A 16142-nucleotide genomic window follows, 5' to 3' on the forward strand; every position below is an offset into this window, starting at 1 on the left:
AGCAACTTTCCCTCAAATGGTTCAGAAAGAAACTATGCACATAAGTTTATATACATTATTACAGATAATCATACAGTCATTTATACACACAGGCAATGTTATACACACACACACACACACACACACACACACACGGGAGACAGAGGGGGAGAGAAAGCAAACGAATGATAAAACGGGGTAAAATGTTAATAATATGAGAATCTGGCAAAAGGGCATTAACTGTTCTTCAGGCTCTTCATTTCTGCAACTTTTCTATACATTTGAAATGATTTCAAAATAAAGGTTAAAATAAAAAAAAAAGACAGCCCCCAAATCTCAACTTAGGCTTTGAAAACCTACGTTATTTGTTTTGGGATTTTCCATTTTAAGTCCTACCTTTCCAGGTTCGTGTGGAGGCAGGGACAGCTAAGGCAGAGACACCACAGTATGTGAACACGTCTCTAACTGATTCTCCTTCAACTTGGAAACACGTGAGGTCACACGGAATTCCATGCCAATGGCGGGGAGATAGATGTGTGTGCACATATACCCCCAGTACATGTATGCATCTGTCTCTCCATTTCTCTGTGGACTGATTTAAACTTTGGGATGCAGCCCCAATGCCCACAAGGGTCAAGCTAGTATGTGAGTGAGTGAAACAGGCCAGGCACAAGAAGAGTCAACTACTAGAAATACAATAAAACTTTCTTGATTTTTACTGGGCTATGGGGAAACATAAAATGTCATAAAAACAAGTATGATAACTGCAAATGACATTTCTGAGTCAAAGTGGGAAAAAACAGAAAACCAGATATATTTAATAACTCATTTTCTCATCTTGCAACCCCTCGGGCCTAGAGGATTCTAGGCTTCCAGCCCACGGGATCCTGTGGGAGTGTGTTTCATCACGTCGCGATGTGGAGTACAGAATCCCACTGGGAGTCCTTCAACTGGGAGCAGTACTCAGTTTTACTCAGTTTCATAATGGAAAAGAGCTGTTCACAAATGTAGGTACTCCCGAACATGGAGAGAATCTTGGCACAGTGGGTTTTGTACTTGGGATAGCTGCTCCAGAGGTATTTATAGAATTCTGGTATTCCAACCTTGTCGTATTTGGTTTTCAGGACCGTGTTGCACTGCAGATCAATCACCTCCATCTGGAGCGCTTCCTGGACGCTCTCGATCTTCATGGAGAAAGGGGAGCTGAACAGGGTCAGTTCACTTTCGTAGAGTTTGAAATCAGACAGCCTTTTCTGGAATTCCGTCTTTAGCTCCACGATTTTGGGAATGTAGTTCAGCCCATCGCTTTCGTTTCTGGAAACCGATTTCAGGGTGGGAAAGTGGGCCAGGTTATTCCTGGCCAAATGAGTCTCCCAGAGGCACAGTTTAGCCAAGAACGCCCGAATCAAGTCATACATCTGTGTCACGATTTGGGAATGCCCTTGGAGAGAGATATTCAACGTGTTCAGATGCATAGTCATGTCCACCAGGAAGGCCAAGTCTTTGATCCAATCTTGAGAGCTCAGCTGAGGCAGGGGCTTGCCTCTGGAAGACATGAAGGAGTCAATTTCTTCCAACGAGTCAAAGAACCTCTTCAGCACCAGCCCGCGGCTGAGCCACTTAATCTCCGTGTAGTACAGAAGGCTGCCGTATTGGCTGTCCAGCTCATAGAGCAAAGTCGTGAACTCGCTGTGGTTCAGTCCGCGGGAGCAGATCCAGTTCACGGCATTAACTACCACGCTCATGATGTGGTCCATCTTTAACTTTTGAGCACAGAGCGATTCCGGGTGAATAATGCAACAAACGGACTTCAGATCTGAGCCCTTGCAAGCCATCGCCACCTTGGACTTGAGTTTTGTGACCAGCCCGTCGTTGGCATCTACCATTGCAGGAGTGCCAGTTGAGGCCACACTTACTAATTTCGACCAGTCGATATTAAACTTTTTAAGACTTTTCTCAACACGCAAAAAGATCTCATTTCCAGATTTTGTCCCCGTCATGGGCACCGTATCCAAAAGTTCTTCCGATACATCAAAATTCTCATCAACGCCGCGGATGAATATGGCCAACTGGGTGGTGTTATTTATATCTGTGATCTCGTCGATGGCAATAGAATAGGCCACAAATGATCTGATTTTTTCACGTAATTTCTCCCATAAGTTCCCAGCCACGTCTTCTATGGGCTGGACGGCAGGGTTTTCCTTTGGACTCACATTTGCAAACACTCGTTTTTGCTCGGGACACACGATGTCTGATGACCCTAAGAGATACTTTCTGAGCCCTTTCTTCAGCTCCTGGAGCTTCTCGTCGCGCATCTTCTCTGTGTACTGGTCATAGTGCTTGCTGTGGTTGGTTTGATAATGGCGTCTCAGGTTGTATTCTTTGGACACAGACATGCTCTGTTTGCATATTAAACACGTAGGGATATTCTGCACCTCCACGAAGAAATATGCTCTCTCCCACTTTTCTTGAAATACACGGCCCTCTTGGTCTATCTTTCTTTTTCCCACTTTTGATAGAAACATGGAGACAAGAAACAGTTCAGTTTTCTCTTAAATCGACTGTTAGTCTAACACCAGCAAGAGCATGATGACAAATGCAAGGGATAAGGTGGCGGGGTGGGGCGTGGTTAACTGGAGAGCACCCCAGCCCTGCAGAGGTGGGGGGTGAGGACGGGGGACACTCGGGGCAAGCGAACTACTGCCAGAGGGAGCATGGCCCTGGCCTGCCCAGATCTTCAGATTGCTAAAGAAAACCTGGAAATGGACTTTTATGAAAAAGTCCCCGGTGTTTCAATGTTGGCCACTAATTCCCTTTCTTAAAAGGTAGATGAGCCAAGGGGCTTCCCTGGTGGCTCAGTGGTTAAGAATCCGCCTGCCAATGCAGGGAACACGGGTTCGAGTCCTGGTCCAGGAAGATCGCACATGCCATGGAGCAACTAAGCCCGTGCACCACAACTACTGAGCCTGCGCTCTAGAGCCCGTGAGCCACAACTACTGAGCCCGCGTGCCACAACTACTGAAGCCTGCGCACCTAGAGCCCGTGCTCCACAACAGGAGAAGCCACCACACCGCAACAAAGAGTAGCCCCCGCTTGCTGCAACTAGAGAAAGCCCGTGCGCAGTAACACAGACCCGATGCAGCCATAAATAAATAAATAAATGAATGAATAAATAAATAAATAGATAAAATTAAAAGGTAGATAAGCCAAAAGAAAGACAACTTTGGTGAGGTTCAGCAAGTGGCTATGCTTGCTCATGTGGTTTAAATGAGAATGATTTGAAAGTGTATCTGCATTTTAACATATATTTTTTCATTTGATTTTCAAGAGAAGTTTGAAATAACAGAGAAGGGAATGAGCACAGAAGACGTATGATTTAACTGCTATGAGTCCCAAAAGACACCGGTGATAGCCACAGACCCTCACAGAACTTACTTGTTTTCAATGTAAAGAAATGGGCCACGATGCAGGTGAGCTTTACTTTGAAAGAACATAGGTATAAAAATTCACTTTAAGAAAATGTAGGCAGAGACAAGCAGTCAATTTAGTGGCTGCCTGGGGCTGGGGGTGGGAATGGGAAATGACCAGAAATGGGTAGGAGGAATCTTTCAGGTGGGGGTGGAGATGTTCTAATATTAGATTGTGGTGATAGTTGCACAACTCCGTAAATATACTAAAAATCACTGGATTGTGTACAGTTTGCACAAGTGAATTTTACGGTATGTAAATTTATGCCACAATAAAGCTATTAAAAACGTAAAAAGCTATTTAACAACCAGAGGAGTTTAGGAATAATAATTGTGGATTTTAAAAGAACACTTTAGTTTCCAAATTTAAATGAGGAGGTTCCCTAGATGACTCTTGGGAACATTGTTACATGTTATGCTTTTTTTTCTTTCTATAGGTACTTTACTTTTTTAGAATTTTATTGAAATATACTTATTTACAATGTTGTGTTAGTTTCAGGTGTACAGCAAAATGATTCAGTTATATATACATATGCATATATATATAAATATATATATATATATTCTTTTCTAGATTCTTTTCCATTATAGGTTATTGCAAGATGAGTATAGTTCCCTGTGCTATACAGGAGGTCCTTGTTGGTTACACCTTCTGCTTTAATATCCAACAGGATTTTGACTTGCTTGCAAGGACTTTAGGGGAGACATTAAAAATATTTAACAAGTAGAGTGGCTGGGACATTGCGCAATCAGAACAGAAGTCAACTGGAGTGGGTTCTGGGAGCCCTGCTGTGCCAGGCCCTGTTGGTTCTGCACTGTGGGGAGGTCAGGGGTGGCCAGGCAGGTACTATTTACCAAATAAGGTAGAGTAGTAGTTCAGTATTATGATATGAGCCACCCCCGCCAACCCCATAAAGGACTCTTGAATAAGAATGTGGTATGTTATCACACACAGCAAGCTCCATCAAATTGTTATATGAGAAAAAAATGCCTGGCTAATAAAACTCGAGCAACAGAATTAAAGGGCTTTAAAAGAAGCAGAAAAAACAAAATGCACATAAAGAGTGGCATGCTTTGCTCTTTCTGGTGGTGAGTGTCCACCGAGACAGCGCACGTGGCACAGCAGGGGCTAGGACCATCTTCTCCCCCCCAGGATACTCACCATTGCTGAGTTCAAGGCCGGGAAGTGGTCTGAAGAGAAAGAGACATTGGTGAGTGCAACAGAGGTCACTCTTCCTCTCTTGTCCATTTAGTTCTATTTGACAAACTTTTGTGAGTGTCAGTGCGAGGCTAAACTAAAACAGGCTGCCCACGATCACCAAGAAAAGGGAGCGAGGACACACAGCTCCCAGAAGCAGAATACGATGAACTGAGTGTGACAGGCAGCATGACATAGCACTTGACTGCAGGGACCCACAGCCCACGTCCTGGGGTTAGAATCCCTGTGCCCCCCAGCTTCTCCACCTCGAGCAAGTTACGATCAGCAGCTCATTCTCCTGACCAGGCAGGGGACTCCCACGTACCTGATGACTGTGAATTTGATAAATTCTGCGGCATCCAAGATCCTTCTCATGGAGCTGATTTCCAGGTAGCCAGGGGCTTTGAATACCACCCCCGGGGGCATGCCATCGATGACCACACAGCCAGGGTTGAAGGTGATCTTCCTGTAGGGAACTTTAACAGGGAAATCCACTCCAATTGCTTCACCTGTGATGATACAAAGAGTGTAAAACCAGTTGTGTGTCACTTGCTTTTCCCAAACCATGCTTTATCTTTAATGTCAAGATTTTAAAATTAATCGCATCAAGTAACAACATTGGTGATCAGCCATTACTTTATTTTCCAGCCATGCTAGGGTGTATGAATAATTTTATTGATTTTGAAATTGGTAACAGGTAGTGTAGCAGACTGTTTCTCTCCCCATGAAATAGGCATTATCATAGTATCTACCTGAAAAGGGTTTTGTGAGGATTAAATGATGAATCACAAGTCAAACACTAAAAACAATACTCAGCTATGGTAAAAAGTCAGTAAGTGAAAGATAGCTATTATAATTATTTAAAAAATATTTAAAATTTATTTTTAATTGAGATATAATTGACATATAACATTGTATTAGTTTTAGGTGTACAACATAGTGATTTGATAAAGATAGCTATTAAAAATTTTTTTTTATTGAAGTATAGTTGATTTACAATGTCGTGTTAATTTCTGCTGTACAGCAAAGTGATTCCGTTATACATATATATACATTCTTTTTTTATTTATTTTATTTTTTATTTTTATTTTTTTTGTGGTACGCGGGCCTCTCACTGTTGTGGCCTCTCCTGTTGCAGAGCACAGGCTCCGGACGCGCAGGCTCAGTGGCCATGGCTCACGGGCCTAGCTGCTCCACGGCATATGGGATCTTCCCGGACCGGGGCACGAACCCGTGTCCCCTGCATCGGCAAGCGGACTCTCAACCACTGCACCACCAGGGAAGCCCTACATTCTTTTTTTAATATTCTTTTCCATTATGGTTTATCATAGGATATTGAATATAATTCTCTATGCTATACAGTAGGACGTTGTTTATCCATTCTATATATAAAAGCTTACATCTGCTAACTCCAAACTCCCACTCCATCACTCCCCCAACCCCCTCCTCCTTGGCAACCAGCAGTCTGTTCTCTATGTCCGTAATTCTGTTTCTGTTTCGTAGATAGGTTCATTTGTGTCATATTTTAGATTCCACATAAGTGATATCATATAGTATTTGTCTTTCTCTTTCTGACTTACTTCACTTAGTATGATAATCTCTAGCATCCATATTGCTGCAAATGGCATTATTTCATTCTTTTTTTATGGCTGAGTGATATTCCATTGTATATATGTGCCACATCTTCTTTATCCATTCATCTGTCAATGGACATTTAGGTTGTTTCTATGTCTTGGCTATTGTGAATAGCGCTGCTGTGAACATAGGGGTGCATGTGTCTTTTTGAATTATAGTTTTGTCTGGATATTTGCCCAGGAGTGGGATTGCACGATCATATGGTAGTTCTATTTTTAGTTTTCTGAGGAGCCCCCATACTGTCCTCCATAGTGGCTGCACCAACTTATATTCCCACCAACACTGTAGGAAGGTTCCCTTTTCTCCACACCCTCTCCAGCATTTATTATTTGTAGACTTTTTAATGATGGCCATTCTGACTGGTGTGAGGTGGTACCTCACTGTGGTTTTGATTTGCATTTCTCTAATAATCAATAATGTTGAGCATCTTTTCATGTGCCTATTGGCCAAAAGATAGCTATTATTATTATGAAATTAGTGTTTCCATGTAAAAGTTCTTCTTCAGTAAAAATACACACTAATTTTGATCACATCTCCTTCACAGAAAGATAAATTTCTTAGATAAAGTAATCAATTAGAAGGAAATATTTCAAATGTATAAAATTTGGTTATGTAACAATATAAAAACGTACCAAATTTTCGGCTAAAGAGGTCATTGACTTGTTCTCTTAGTTGTTTTATTTTTTCAATGCTTGATAATCTTTCCTTCTCATTATCTAAAAAAATTAAAAAAACAAGCAAGCCAGGTTTATTCATGTATTTGCTCCCCTGAAAAGCTGTTGGAGGAAACACCTGTTAGCACATGTGAAAGCACTTTACCTGGCTTATCATTCAGTTTAGTTTTAGCAATAATTAAGCATTTTGGAAATTTGTAAATTTAAGGCATTATAGATGACAGAGAATTTTCCAAATTATGACTATGTAAATATAAGACATACTACTTTAGAGAACATTTTCAATATCATGCAAGATAAGGATGTCCACTTTCACCCCTACTCTTCAACATTATAATAGAGATCCTAGCCAGTGCAATACAGCAAGTAAAATGAATAAGATGTATGTACTAAGATTAGGGGGGAAAATTTTTTAATACTTGAAATTTTTATTCTATTTAATTTTGAATAACGAAAAGTGATTATGTGGTTCAAAATTCAGGTGATATAAAACAGTACATCATGAAATGTCTCCCTTCCATCCCTATCTTAGCTCTCAAGTTTCCTTCTTTGGAGGAATCTATGCTATTAGATTCTTTTGTATCTCTCCAGATATGTTTTATATACACCTATTCAGAAAAGAAGATTAATTGATGGGCAGCAAATACATTTCACCTCTGTGGCCAGTTCCAATCCAATGGTAGCCAGTGCTTGGAGTTGGCTGCCCTAAGGGGTATTTTCCAGGTAATGCACCAGGGCAGGGCTGTGAGAAGCAATATATCTGATAAACAATGTACAATATAGCAAGATATTCAGTGTGCGGCAATTGGAAGCATATTTTATATTCCTGAATTGTCTTTCCTTAGTTGACAGGGTGAACTTAGCAAAAAAATAGCTCCAAGAGACTAACCCATGTCACAAAGTGGTTAAAGTATAACAAAATGAAAAACATAATCTAAATTATGATAAAGTCAGATAGAATTCCATACCTGGAATCGTCACCTGAACGATGTTAAGATCTTCAACACCTGCTGCAGAATTTGTAATATTGGATGAATTGGTGTTTCCTTAAACAGAAATTGAAATTTAGAACTTATAGAACATTAGGCTACTTCTCCTCTAAAACTATCAAATTGCCACTTTGATCAGAAGGCTAGACTAGGGAATTCCCTGGCGGTCCAGTGACTAGGACTTGGCGCTTTCACTGCCAGGGCCTGGGTTCAATCCCTGGTTGGGGAATTATGATTGTGCAAGCCAGGAGGCATGGCCAAAAAAAAAGAAGGCCAGGCTAAATTTTTAAAACTCCAGAGAACATTTAGCTGGCTTGGCAATAATTGATGTTTGAGTCTCTGTAGTTTAATGTCGATGTCAAAGGAGAAAGGGCACCATGGCTTTTATTTAGTGCATAGCCCCTGATACTTCAGTCTAATTTGATTTAAAAAGAAGGGTGTTTAAAAATATATTTCCTGGGACTTCCCTGGCAGTCCAGTGGTTAAGACTTTAAGTTCCCAGTGCAGGGGCCATGGGTTGGATCCCTAGTCAGGGAACTAAGATCCTGCATGCCACTCAGCCAAAAAAAAAAGAAAAAAATTTTTCCTTTGCTGTTATTCTCGGCTTAAAGGTGGGGGGTAGGAAAGAAGACATACGAATGTGTCCAAGAGGACACTTAGGAAGCAGATGTCCTATGAGAAATGAGGTAACAGACAGTCAGGGAAAGGCTCAGATGGGGTTATATAGTAAAAGCACAGTTGACGTTATCATGATTTCTGGTCAAATGATACACACAATGCTCACTTAAATGGGAAATGTAAATGAGCCTGTCTAGTCCTTTCTGAGGGACTCGAAGTTCAATCCCTGTGTTCTGTGAAAGATCAACCATTTGGGTGTTTGAGATTCTGCATGTGAAGAGCAAGACCTCAAAGGGACACAAGGAGACACACCATCGTTCTTCCCCTCTCCCCCCTTCATTCTCCCTGCCTTCATTCTTCCCTCCCTGCCCCCTTCATTTCCCCCTCCCCCTTCATCCTCCCCCTCTCCCCTCTCCCTTTCAGTTTCCCCCTCCCCACTTCATTCCCCTCCTTCTGGCTTCATTCTTTCCTCATTGGACCAAGCACAGTTTGACCCTACTCTGGCCAGGGCTAATTTGCACAGCCTAATTCTGTTGTCTGACAAGACTAGAGCACTGGGTACCTGATGGGAATATGGGCTGCTCTGGTCATAGGCACACACACATTGAGTTCAATCTTTTCCCTTTCAGAAAAAATGAAAACCGTACTTAGCCGTGTGAATGTGGCGAGGTTTTTGGCAACCAACCTTCAATTTTCACCTCAGCTTCAGGGTCCTCACTCATTTCTGAAGGGGCAAGCTGAGTAGAATCTTGAAAAAAAAAATTTCTAAAATGACATTCGTTGTTTATGTATTCTCATGTTCCAACATTTTACTGCTCCTATACCCAAAAAGTCGCTTATCCTGGCATTTTAAGTACATTTTATATTTACTAAACATAGAGGTATAAACATAAAGGTAATTTTAATTTTAAAAAGGATAATAGGGTAATAAAGGATAATCTTATAAGGGATAAGAGGAGATAAGAAACTTTCAGATATTATCAAATAATATGAAGTTACTCGCAGTAATGGACACAGAATATCCTTCTATTTAAGCTAATGGAATACGTGTGGTCCTAGTGTTTTGTGGTTGTCATCGGGAATCACTAGGATTCAAAAAAAGCCATTTGCTCCTTTCTTATCCTGCCAGCAGCTCCCAGGTGATTCGTGGTCTATTATTACGTGGACGCATGTAATGTACACGACATATACGTGCTCAGTGAAATATGCCAATCACAAAAAAGCAAATATCATATGATTTCACTTATATGAGGCACCTAAAGTACCTAATTGAGTTTTCTGGTGGATAAGAATTATGACATATACATTAAGTTCTACGCATAGACAAAAGCCTGGCTAGCTTACCTCGCCTAACTCTAGCTCATTTTAGAAAGATTTGTCAAATCTTACATTAATTGTTAGCAAAAGACTAGAATGCAAACTGTTTTGATATTGTACCATCGTTATGTAGGATGTAACCTTTGGGGAAAAACAGGTGAAGGTACATTGGACTGCTCTGTACTATTCTTGCAGCTTCTTGTGAGTCTATAATTATTTTAAAATAAAAAGGTTTTAGGGAGTTCCCTGGTGGCCTCGTGGTTAGAATTCTGGGCTCTCACTGCCGTGGCCTAGGGTATAATCTCTGGTTGGGGAACTGAGATCCCACAGGCTGTGCAGTGTGGCCCCATCCTGCCCCAGATAAATAAATAAATAATAATAAAAATAAAAGGACTGACGTAAAATAAAAAGGTTTTAAAAATCAAACAAATTCAGCTCTATTGTAATTGGGCTTCCCACAATATCGTGATAATAAAAAAATCTGTTTAGATATGAACTATTTCGAGGGCCAACATCCCATGAAAACTTTCTGATTCTAATTCAGCACCCGTTCTACAACTGACTCCTACACAGGTCTTCTTCTTTCCAAATATTGTACTATCCATCCATTTAAAAAATGACCAAACAATACCTTAACAGGCTTTTACAAAGGAGAGTAAAATGACATAAGGGAGGAACAGATTTAAACGCAATTCAAAATAATTGTCCTCCTTTACATCCAGAGAAGGTCAGAGATTGAGTTAAAGAAAAGAAACAAAAAATTAATGGAAGAATCCTGACACACGCTACAACATGGATGAACCCTGAGAACATTATGCTCAGTGAAATAAGCTAGTCACAAAAAGACAAATACCGTATGATTCCACTTATATGAGATACCAAAGTAGTCAAATTCATAGAGACAGAAAGTAGAATAGGGGTTGCCAGAAGGGAAAATGGGGGAGTTGTTGTTTAATAGGGGTAGATTTGCAAGATGACAAGTTCTGGAGATCTTCTTCCCAACAATGACTCAGCACTACCAAACTGCACACTTCACAGTGGTTAAGATGGTAAATTGTATGTTATGTGGGTTTTTTTAACCACGATGAAAAGACATAATTTAGAAAAATAAACAGGAGTTAAATAATGACAGAGTCCGCTTGTCTTCTTGGTTCTAAAGCAATGAAGTTCAAAATGAATTTGAATTTAATTTTATGAGTGAATGAACAATTCTAAGACTGGACTCTATCATAGTATGTTCTCTGGCAAAATCTACCAAAATTCTTCTAGGTCAGAGACTAGAAGAACCATCCTCTACAACAAAAAACTCCAGACTCCCTAAATCAGGAAAGCTATCGAAAATGACTGCAACTCGGCTCCTTGGAGAGAGTTTTTGATGTAAAAGAAAAACACAAATCATTTTGGTACTGAGACAGATGTACAACCCCTAAAAACAAGATCAATTTGCCTGTAAACTGACAAAGACATTCATACTTCTATGTTTGCAGAGGAAATCTCCTTTATTAATTTTATCTTACCTAAACCACTTTAAGAGTTTAGGCCTTAAATATGATGCTCAGGGTTTATATACGAATGGAGGGAAGTATATATCAAGTTTTACCTCTAATTCAAGAATTTCCTAAAATTCTATTCAACTTTGCTCAAAAGATTTTGGCAAGCCCATCAAGAAGACAAAATGAAATAAAGTAACAAAGGGCATCAGTGCAAAGTTTTCTTACCACTTAACCTCTATACCCAGGCACTTAAAGTAGAATCATTTACAAATCAAAAGAGTAAGAGAGTGACCGAGTTCTTAATATGACATCTTAGGATGAGGACTCGGCCAGTTCTCTAAGAAGGCATGTTGTCTTCTGTATTTTCAAATGTGTGTTTAAAAGAGTATATTCTTGGCTTCCCTGGTGGTGCAGTGGTTGAGAGTCCGCCTGCCGATGCAGGGGACACGGGTTCGTGCCCCTGTCCGGGAAGATCCCACATGCCGCGGAGCGGCTGGGCCCGTGAGCCATGGCCGCTGAGCCTGCGCGTCCGGAGCCTGTGCTCCGCAATGGGAGAGGCCACAACAGGGAGAGGCCCGCGTACCGCAAAAAAAAAAAAAAAGGTATATTTTCTTCAAAATACTGTAAACTAAAAAAAAAAAAAAGAGAGAGAGAGAAAATGCCTTATTTTTCTAACCTTCCACTGGTAATTCCATTTCTATTACTTCAGTGCTGGCAGAAGAATGATGGCTCTCTGAAAGGAAAGCAAACAAGGCAGAAATACAAATTTTAAAAAAGAAATCATTTAAGAACAATGCAAATAATTCAAGACCCCCACAGGAATATACATGCAATACTTCGACTCCCTAATATCAAATTCACACAAACGATCCTTTCTTTACGTTTTTTCCTTTGTTTTTATCTGTGCTTTGGAAAAATTTCAAATACAGAAAAGCAGAGAGATGGCATCATGAAGCCATGTGCCCGTCCCTCAGCGCCAACAGTCATCAACTCACGTCATCCCGTTTTATCCGTGCCCACCCCACCCAGCACTGGTAGTTTAAAGTAAATCCCAGAATTCAGTGTGCAAATATTGCATAACTACAGGCAGGTACATAAGTAAAGTCTCTTCCTTTAACATTACCATGATATTGCGATGACCCCTCCAAATGAACAATTATTCTTTATCATCATCTCATAGCTAGGCATTGTTCAAATTTCCTCAATTGTCTCATAAATGTCTTCTCTTAAAAAAAACCTTTATATTTTGAAATAGTTTTAAACACAGAAAAGTTGCAAAAATAAAATAGTACAAAGAAGATCCATCTACCCTTTACTCAGATAACATGATGTTAACAATTTACCCTGTTGGTAATCTTTGTCTCTCCCTCCCCCCACCCCCAATCTATATAGAGAGATAGATGTATATACATACACTTTTTTTTCCTGAAGCATTTGAGGGAAAGGTACATACATTATGGACCTTTATCTCTGAACACTTCCGTGACTATTTCCTTAGAATAGGGATATTCTCTTATACGATCACAGTATAAACTCACAGAATTTAACATGTGAGGCAATTTTATTTATTCTACCGTTCGTTTTCCAACTTTGTCAGTTGCCCAAATGTTCATTATAGCCTTTCCCTTTCAGTAGGGGATCCGGTTTGGGGGGTCAGGTCTTGTTTTTAGCTGTCACATCTCCTTTAATCTTGAATGGTTCCATAGTCTGTCTTCGTTTTTTATGGCATTCCATTTCTGAAGATTTGAGCCCCCTCCTTCCCCCCCTTCCCTTCCCCACTAGAATGTTCCTCATTTTGAGTTTGTCTGACGTTTCCTCATGGTTAAGACTCAGGTCTTGCATTCTCAGCCAGAACACTGCCTAGATGACGGTGTGTCCTTCTCAGCATATCACATACACAGGCAGCTGGAATTGGGGGCTGGCAGGATTTTGAGTTGACAGGTCTCATCCTGCTGTGAAAAAATAAACCACCTAGGGGCCAATATACAGAGGCCATCTTTGGTTCATTTCTAGAAAACCATGTAACTTCAACGTTGCATCATCAAACTGGTCAGGCTGTGTAACACACAGTCACAGATGTGACAAAGATCAAATTACTTACATATAAAAGCAAGTCACGCACCCATGTTGAATCTCGTTACATGACTTTACCAAACAGAAGTTGAGGTAAGTAATTTAAAAAAACAAAAACAAATTGCCTCGTGTTAGGTTCAAGCCTAAGCAAGATCAAGATTACGTTCTTTTCCTCCTCTTCCATTCCAAAAAGTAAAAAAACAAAAAACAAAAAAACCCCCAGAACTAAATATCACACACAGTAAATTCAGTGTAGATTAACTTAAAATACTGACATGCTCTGGAAAGTGGGCATGGAGGAACAGACCTTTGAAATACTTCAAATGAGGAATTTTTTGAAGGACCTGCTTTGGAGCACAAATTTCATCATCAAATTTGGGTTAGAGATATGGATTCATAGCCATTCCATAAAGAAAAAAGGCAAAATTACAAATAAGTGAATGGCAATGAAATTCTGACACCTGCTACAACATGGAAGAAACTTGAAGACATTACACCTAGTGAAATAATCCAGTCACAAAAGGATAAATACTGTCTGATTCCAGTTATATGAGGCACCAAGAATAGGCAAATTCATAGAGACAGAAAGTAGAATGGGGGTTGCCAGGGGCTGAGAGGAAGGGAATGGGGAGTTATTGCTTAGTGGGGACAGTTTCTGTCTGTGACGATGAAAAAGTTCTGGAGATGGATGGTGGTAATGGTCACACAACACTGGGAATGTACTTAATGTCACCGACCTGTGCATTTAAAAATGGTTAAAACTGCAAATTTTATGTTACGTATATTCTACCACAATAATAAATTTTTTTTTTTTTTTTGGCTGCACCGTATGGATTGCGGGATCTTCATTCCCTGACCAGGGATCGAACGCGGGGCCTCGCCAGTGAGACCACCGAGTCCCAAACACTGGACCGCCAGGGAATTTCCACAATAATAATTTTTAAAAAGGAAATGAGTGCTAAGATGACCAGTATCAATTTACCAAGAGGACAAGGGCTCTCAGGTAAATTTATTCACAGTTATAGCAAAAATATGCCTGGTCTAGAGTTTTGACAACAAAAATCCTATGTACTGAATGGGTATCAAATGTGTTCAAAATGATCTGATAATCAGTGCTTTCAAGTCAAAAGTCAAAATTAATCACAAATTTTATTTTATACAGATTACACAGGTTAATCTTACATTGAATTTGCTTTCTAAAAACTGAGATATAATTCACATACCATAAAATTCATCCTTTTAAAGTGTACAGTTCAGTGGTTTTCCATATATTCACAAGGTAGTACAACCATCATCACTATTTCTAGAACATTTTCATCACCCCCAAAAGAATCCCTGTGCCCACTGGGGGTCACTCCCCACTCCCTGCTCTCTTCAGACTCTGTAACCACTAATGGACTTTCTGTCTCTATGGATTTGCCTGTTCTGGACCTTTCATATAAATGGAATCATACAATATGTACCTTTTTGTGTCTGGCTTCTTTCACTCAGCATTGTGTGTTCAAGGTTCGTTCATGTTACAGTGTGTATCAGCACTTCATTATTTTTAATGGCTGAATAATATTCCGTTGTATGGATAGACCACATTTTGTTTCTCCATTCATCAGCTTATGGATACTTGGGTTGTGTCCACCTTTTAGCTATTAAGAATAATGTATAAGTTTTTGTGTGGACATATATTTTCTCTTGGGAAAATGTAGAATTGGATATGTATCTAAGAGTGGAACCGCTGGATCATATGCTCCTCATTTAGCATTTTGAGGAACTGCCAAACTATTCTGAAAAGGAGCGGTACCATTTTACATCCCCAGCAGCAATGTACGAGGATTCTAATTTCTCCACATCTTCACCAACACTTGCTACTGTCTGCCTTTTTTAAAAAAAATATTTATTTATTTATTTTTGGCTGTGTTGGGTCTTTGTTGCTGTGCGTGGACTTTCTCTAGTTGTGGTGAGTGGGGGGCTACTCTTTGTTGCGGTGCGCGGGCCTCTCATTGTGGTGGCTGATCTTGTTGCAGAGCATAGGCTCTAGGTGCGTGGGCTTCAGTAGTTGTGGCACGCAGGCTCAGTTGTTGTGGCTTGTGGGCTCTAGAGCGCAGGCTCAGTAGTTGTGGAGCACGGGCTTAGTTGCTCTGCGGCATGTGGGATCTTCCCGGGCCAGGGATCGAACCCGTGTTGCCTGCATAGGCAGGTGTATTCTTAACCACTGTGCCACCAGGGGAGTTCCCTGTCTGCCTTTTAAACGAACATCATCCTAGTGGGTATGAAGTGATATTTTGTGATTTTGGTTTGCATTTCTCTAGTGATTAATCTAGCATCTTTCCATATGCACATTGGCCATTTGTATATATTCTTTGGAGAAATGCCTATTCAAATCACCCATTTTTATTTATTTTTTTTATTTTTATTTTTTTTTGCGGTATGCGGGCCTCTCACTGTTGTGGCCTCTCCTGTTGCGGAGCACAGGCTCTGGACGCGCAGGCTCAGCGGTCATGGCTCACGGGCCCAGCTGCTCTGCGGCATGTGGGATCTTCCCGGACCGGGGCACGAACCCGTGTCCCCTGCATCGGCAGGCGGACTCTCAACCACTAAAGCCCCATCTTTTTTTATATTGTGTGAGGTAGAGGTCCAAATTGATCTTTTTGCAGGTGGATATCCAGTTGTTCCAGCACCATTTTTTGAAAAGACTATTCTTTCCC

The 16142-nt window shown here is 40.6% G+C and overlaps 1 protein-coding gene across 2 annotated transcripts in view; it reads right to left on the reverse strand.

The window, feature by feature from the left end:
- Positions 1-116: 116 nt before the first annotated feature.
- Positions 117-16142, reverse strand: part of LOC111182058 (general transcription factor II-I repeat domain-containing protein 2) — a 54241-nt gene continuing 38215 nt past the window's right edge. For both annotated transcript variants that reach the window (XM_022588118.3, XM_022588117.3), the window contains 7 exons: positions 12047-12103; positions 9246-9308; positions 7922-7999; positions 6912-6995; positions 4970-5153; positions 4609-4637; positions 117-2488 (listed from right to left, as the gene is read on the reverse strand). In XM_022588118.3, coding sequence (XP_022443826.2) covers positions 885-2488; positions 4609-4637; positions 4970-5153; positions 6912-6995; positions 7922-7999; positions 9246-9308; positions 12047-12103 — 2099 coding nt within the window. In that variant the 3' untranslated portion in view covers positions 117-884. The remainder of the gene's footprint in view (positions 2489-4608; positions 4638-4969; positions 5154-6911; positions 6996-7921; positions 8000-9245; positions 9309-12046; positions 12104-16142) is intronic.

Source organism: Delphinapterus leucas, chromosome 15, assembly GCF_059928025.1.
Source record: "Delphinapterus leucas isolate spDelLeu-1000000601 "Yukka" chromosome 15, BTC_Dleu_Yukka2, whole genome shotgun sequence".
Classification (NCBI taxonomy): domain Eukaryota; kingdom Metazoa; phylum Chordata; class Mammalia; order Artiodactyla; family Monodontidae; genus Delphinapterus; species Delphinapterus leucas.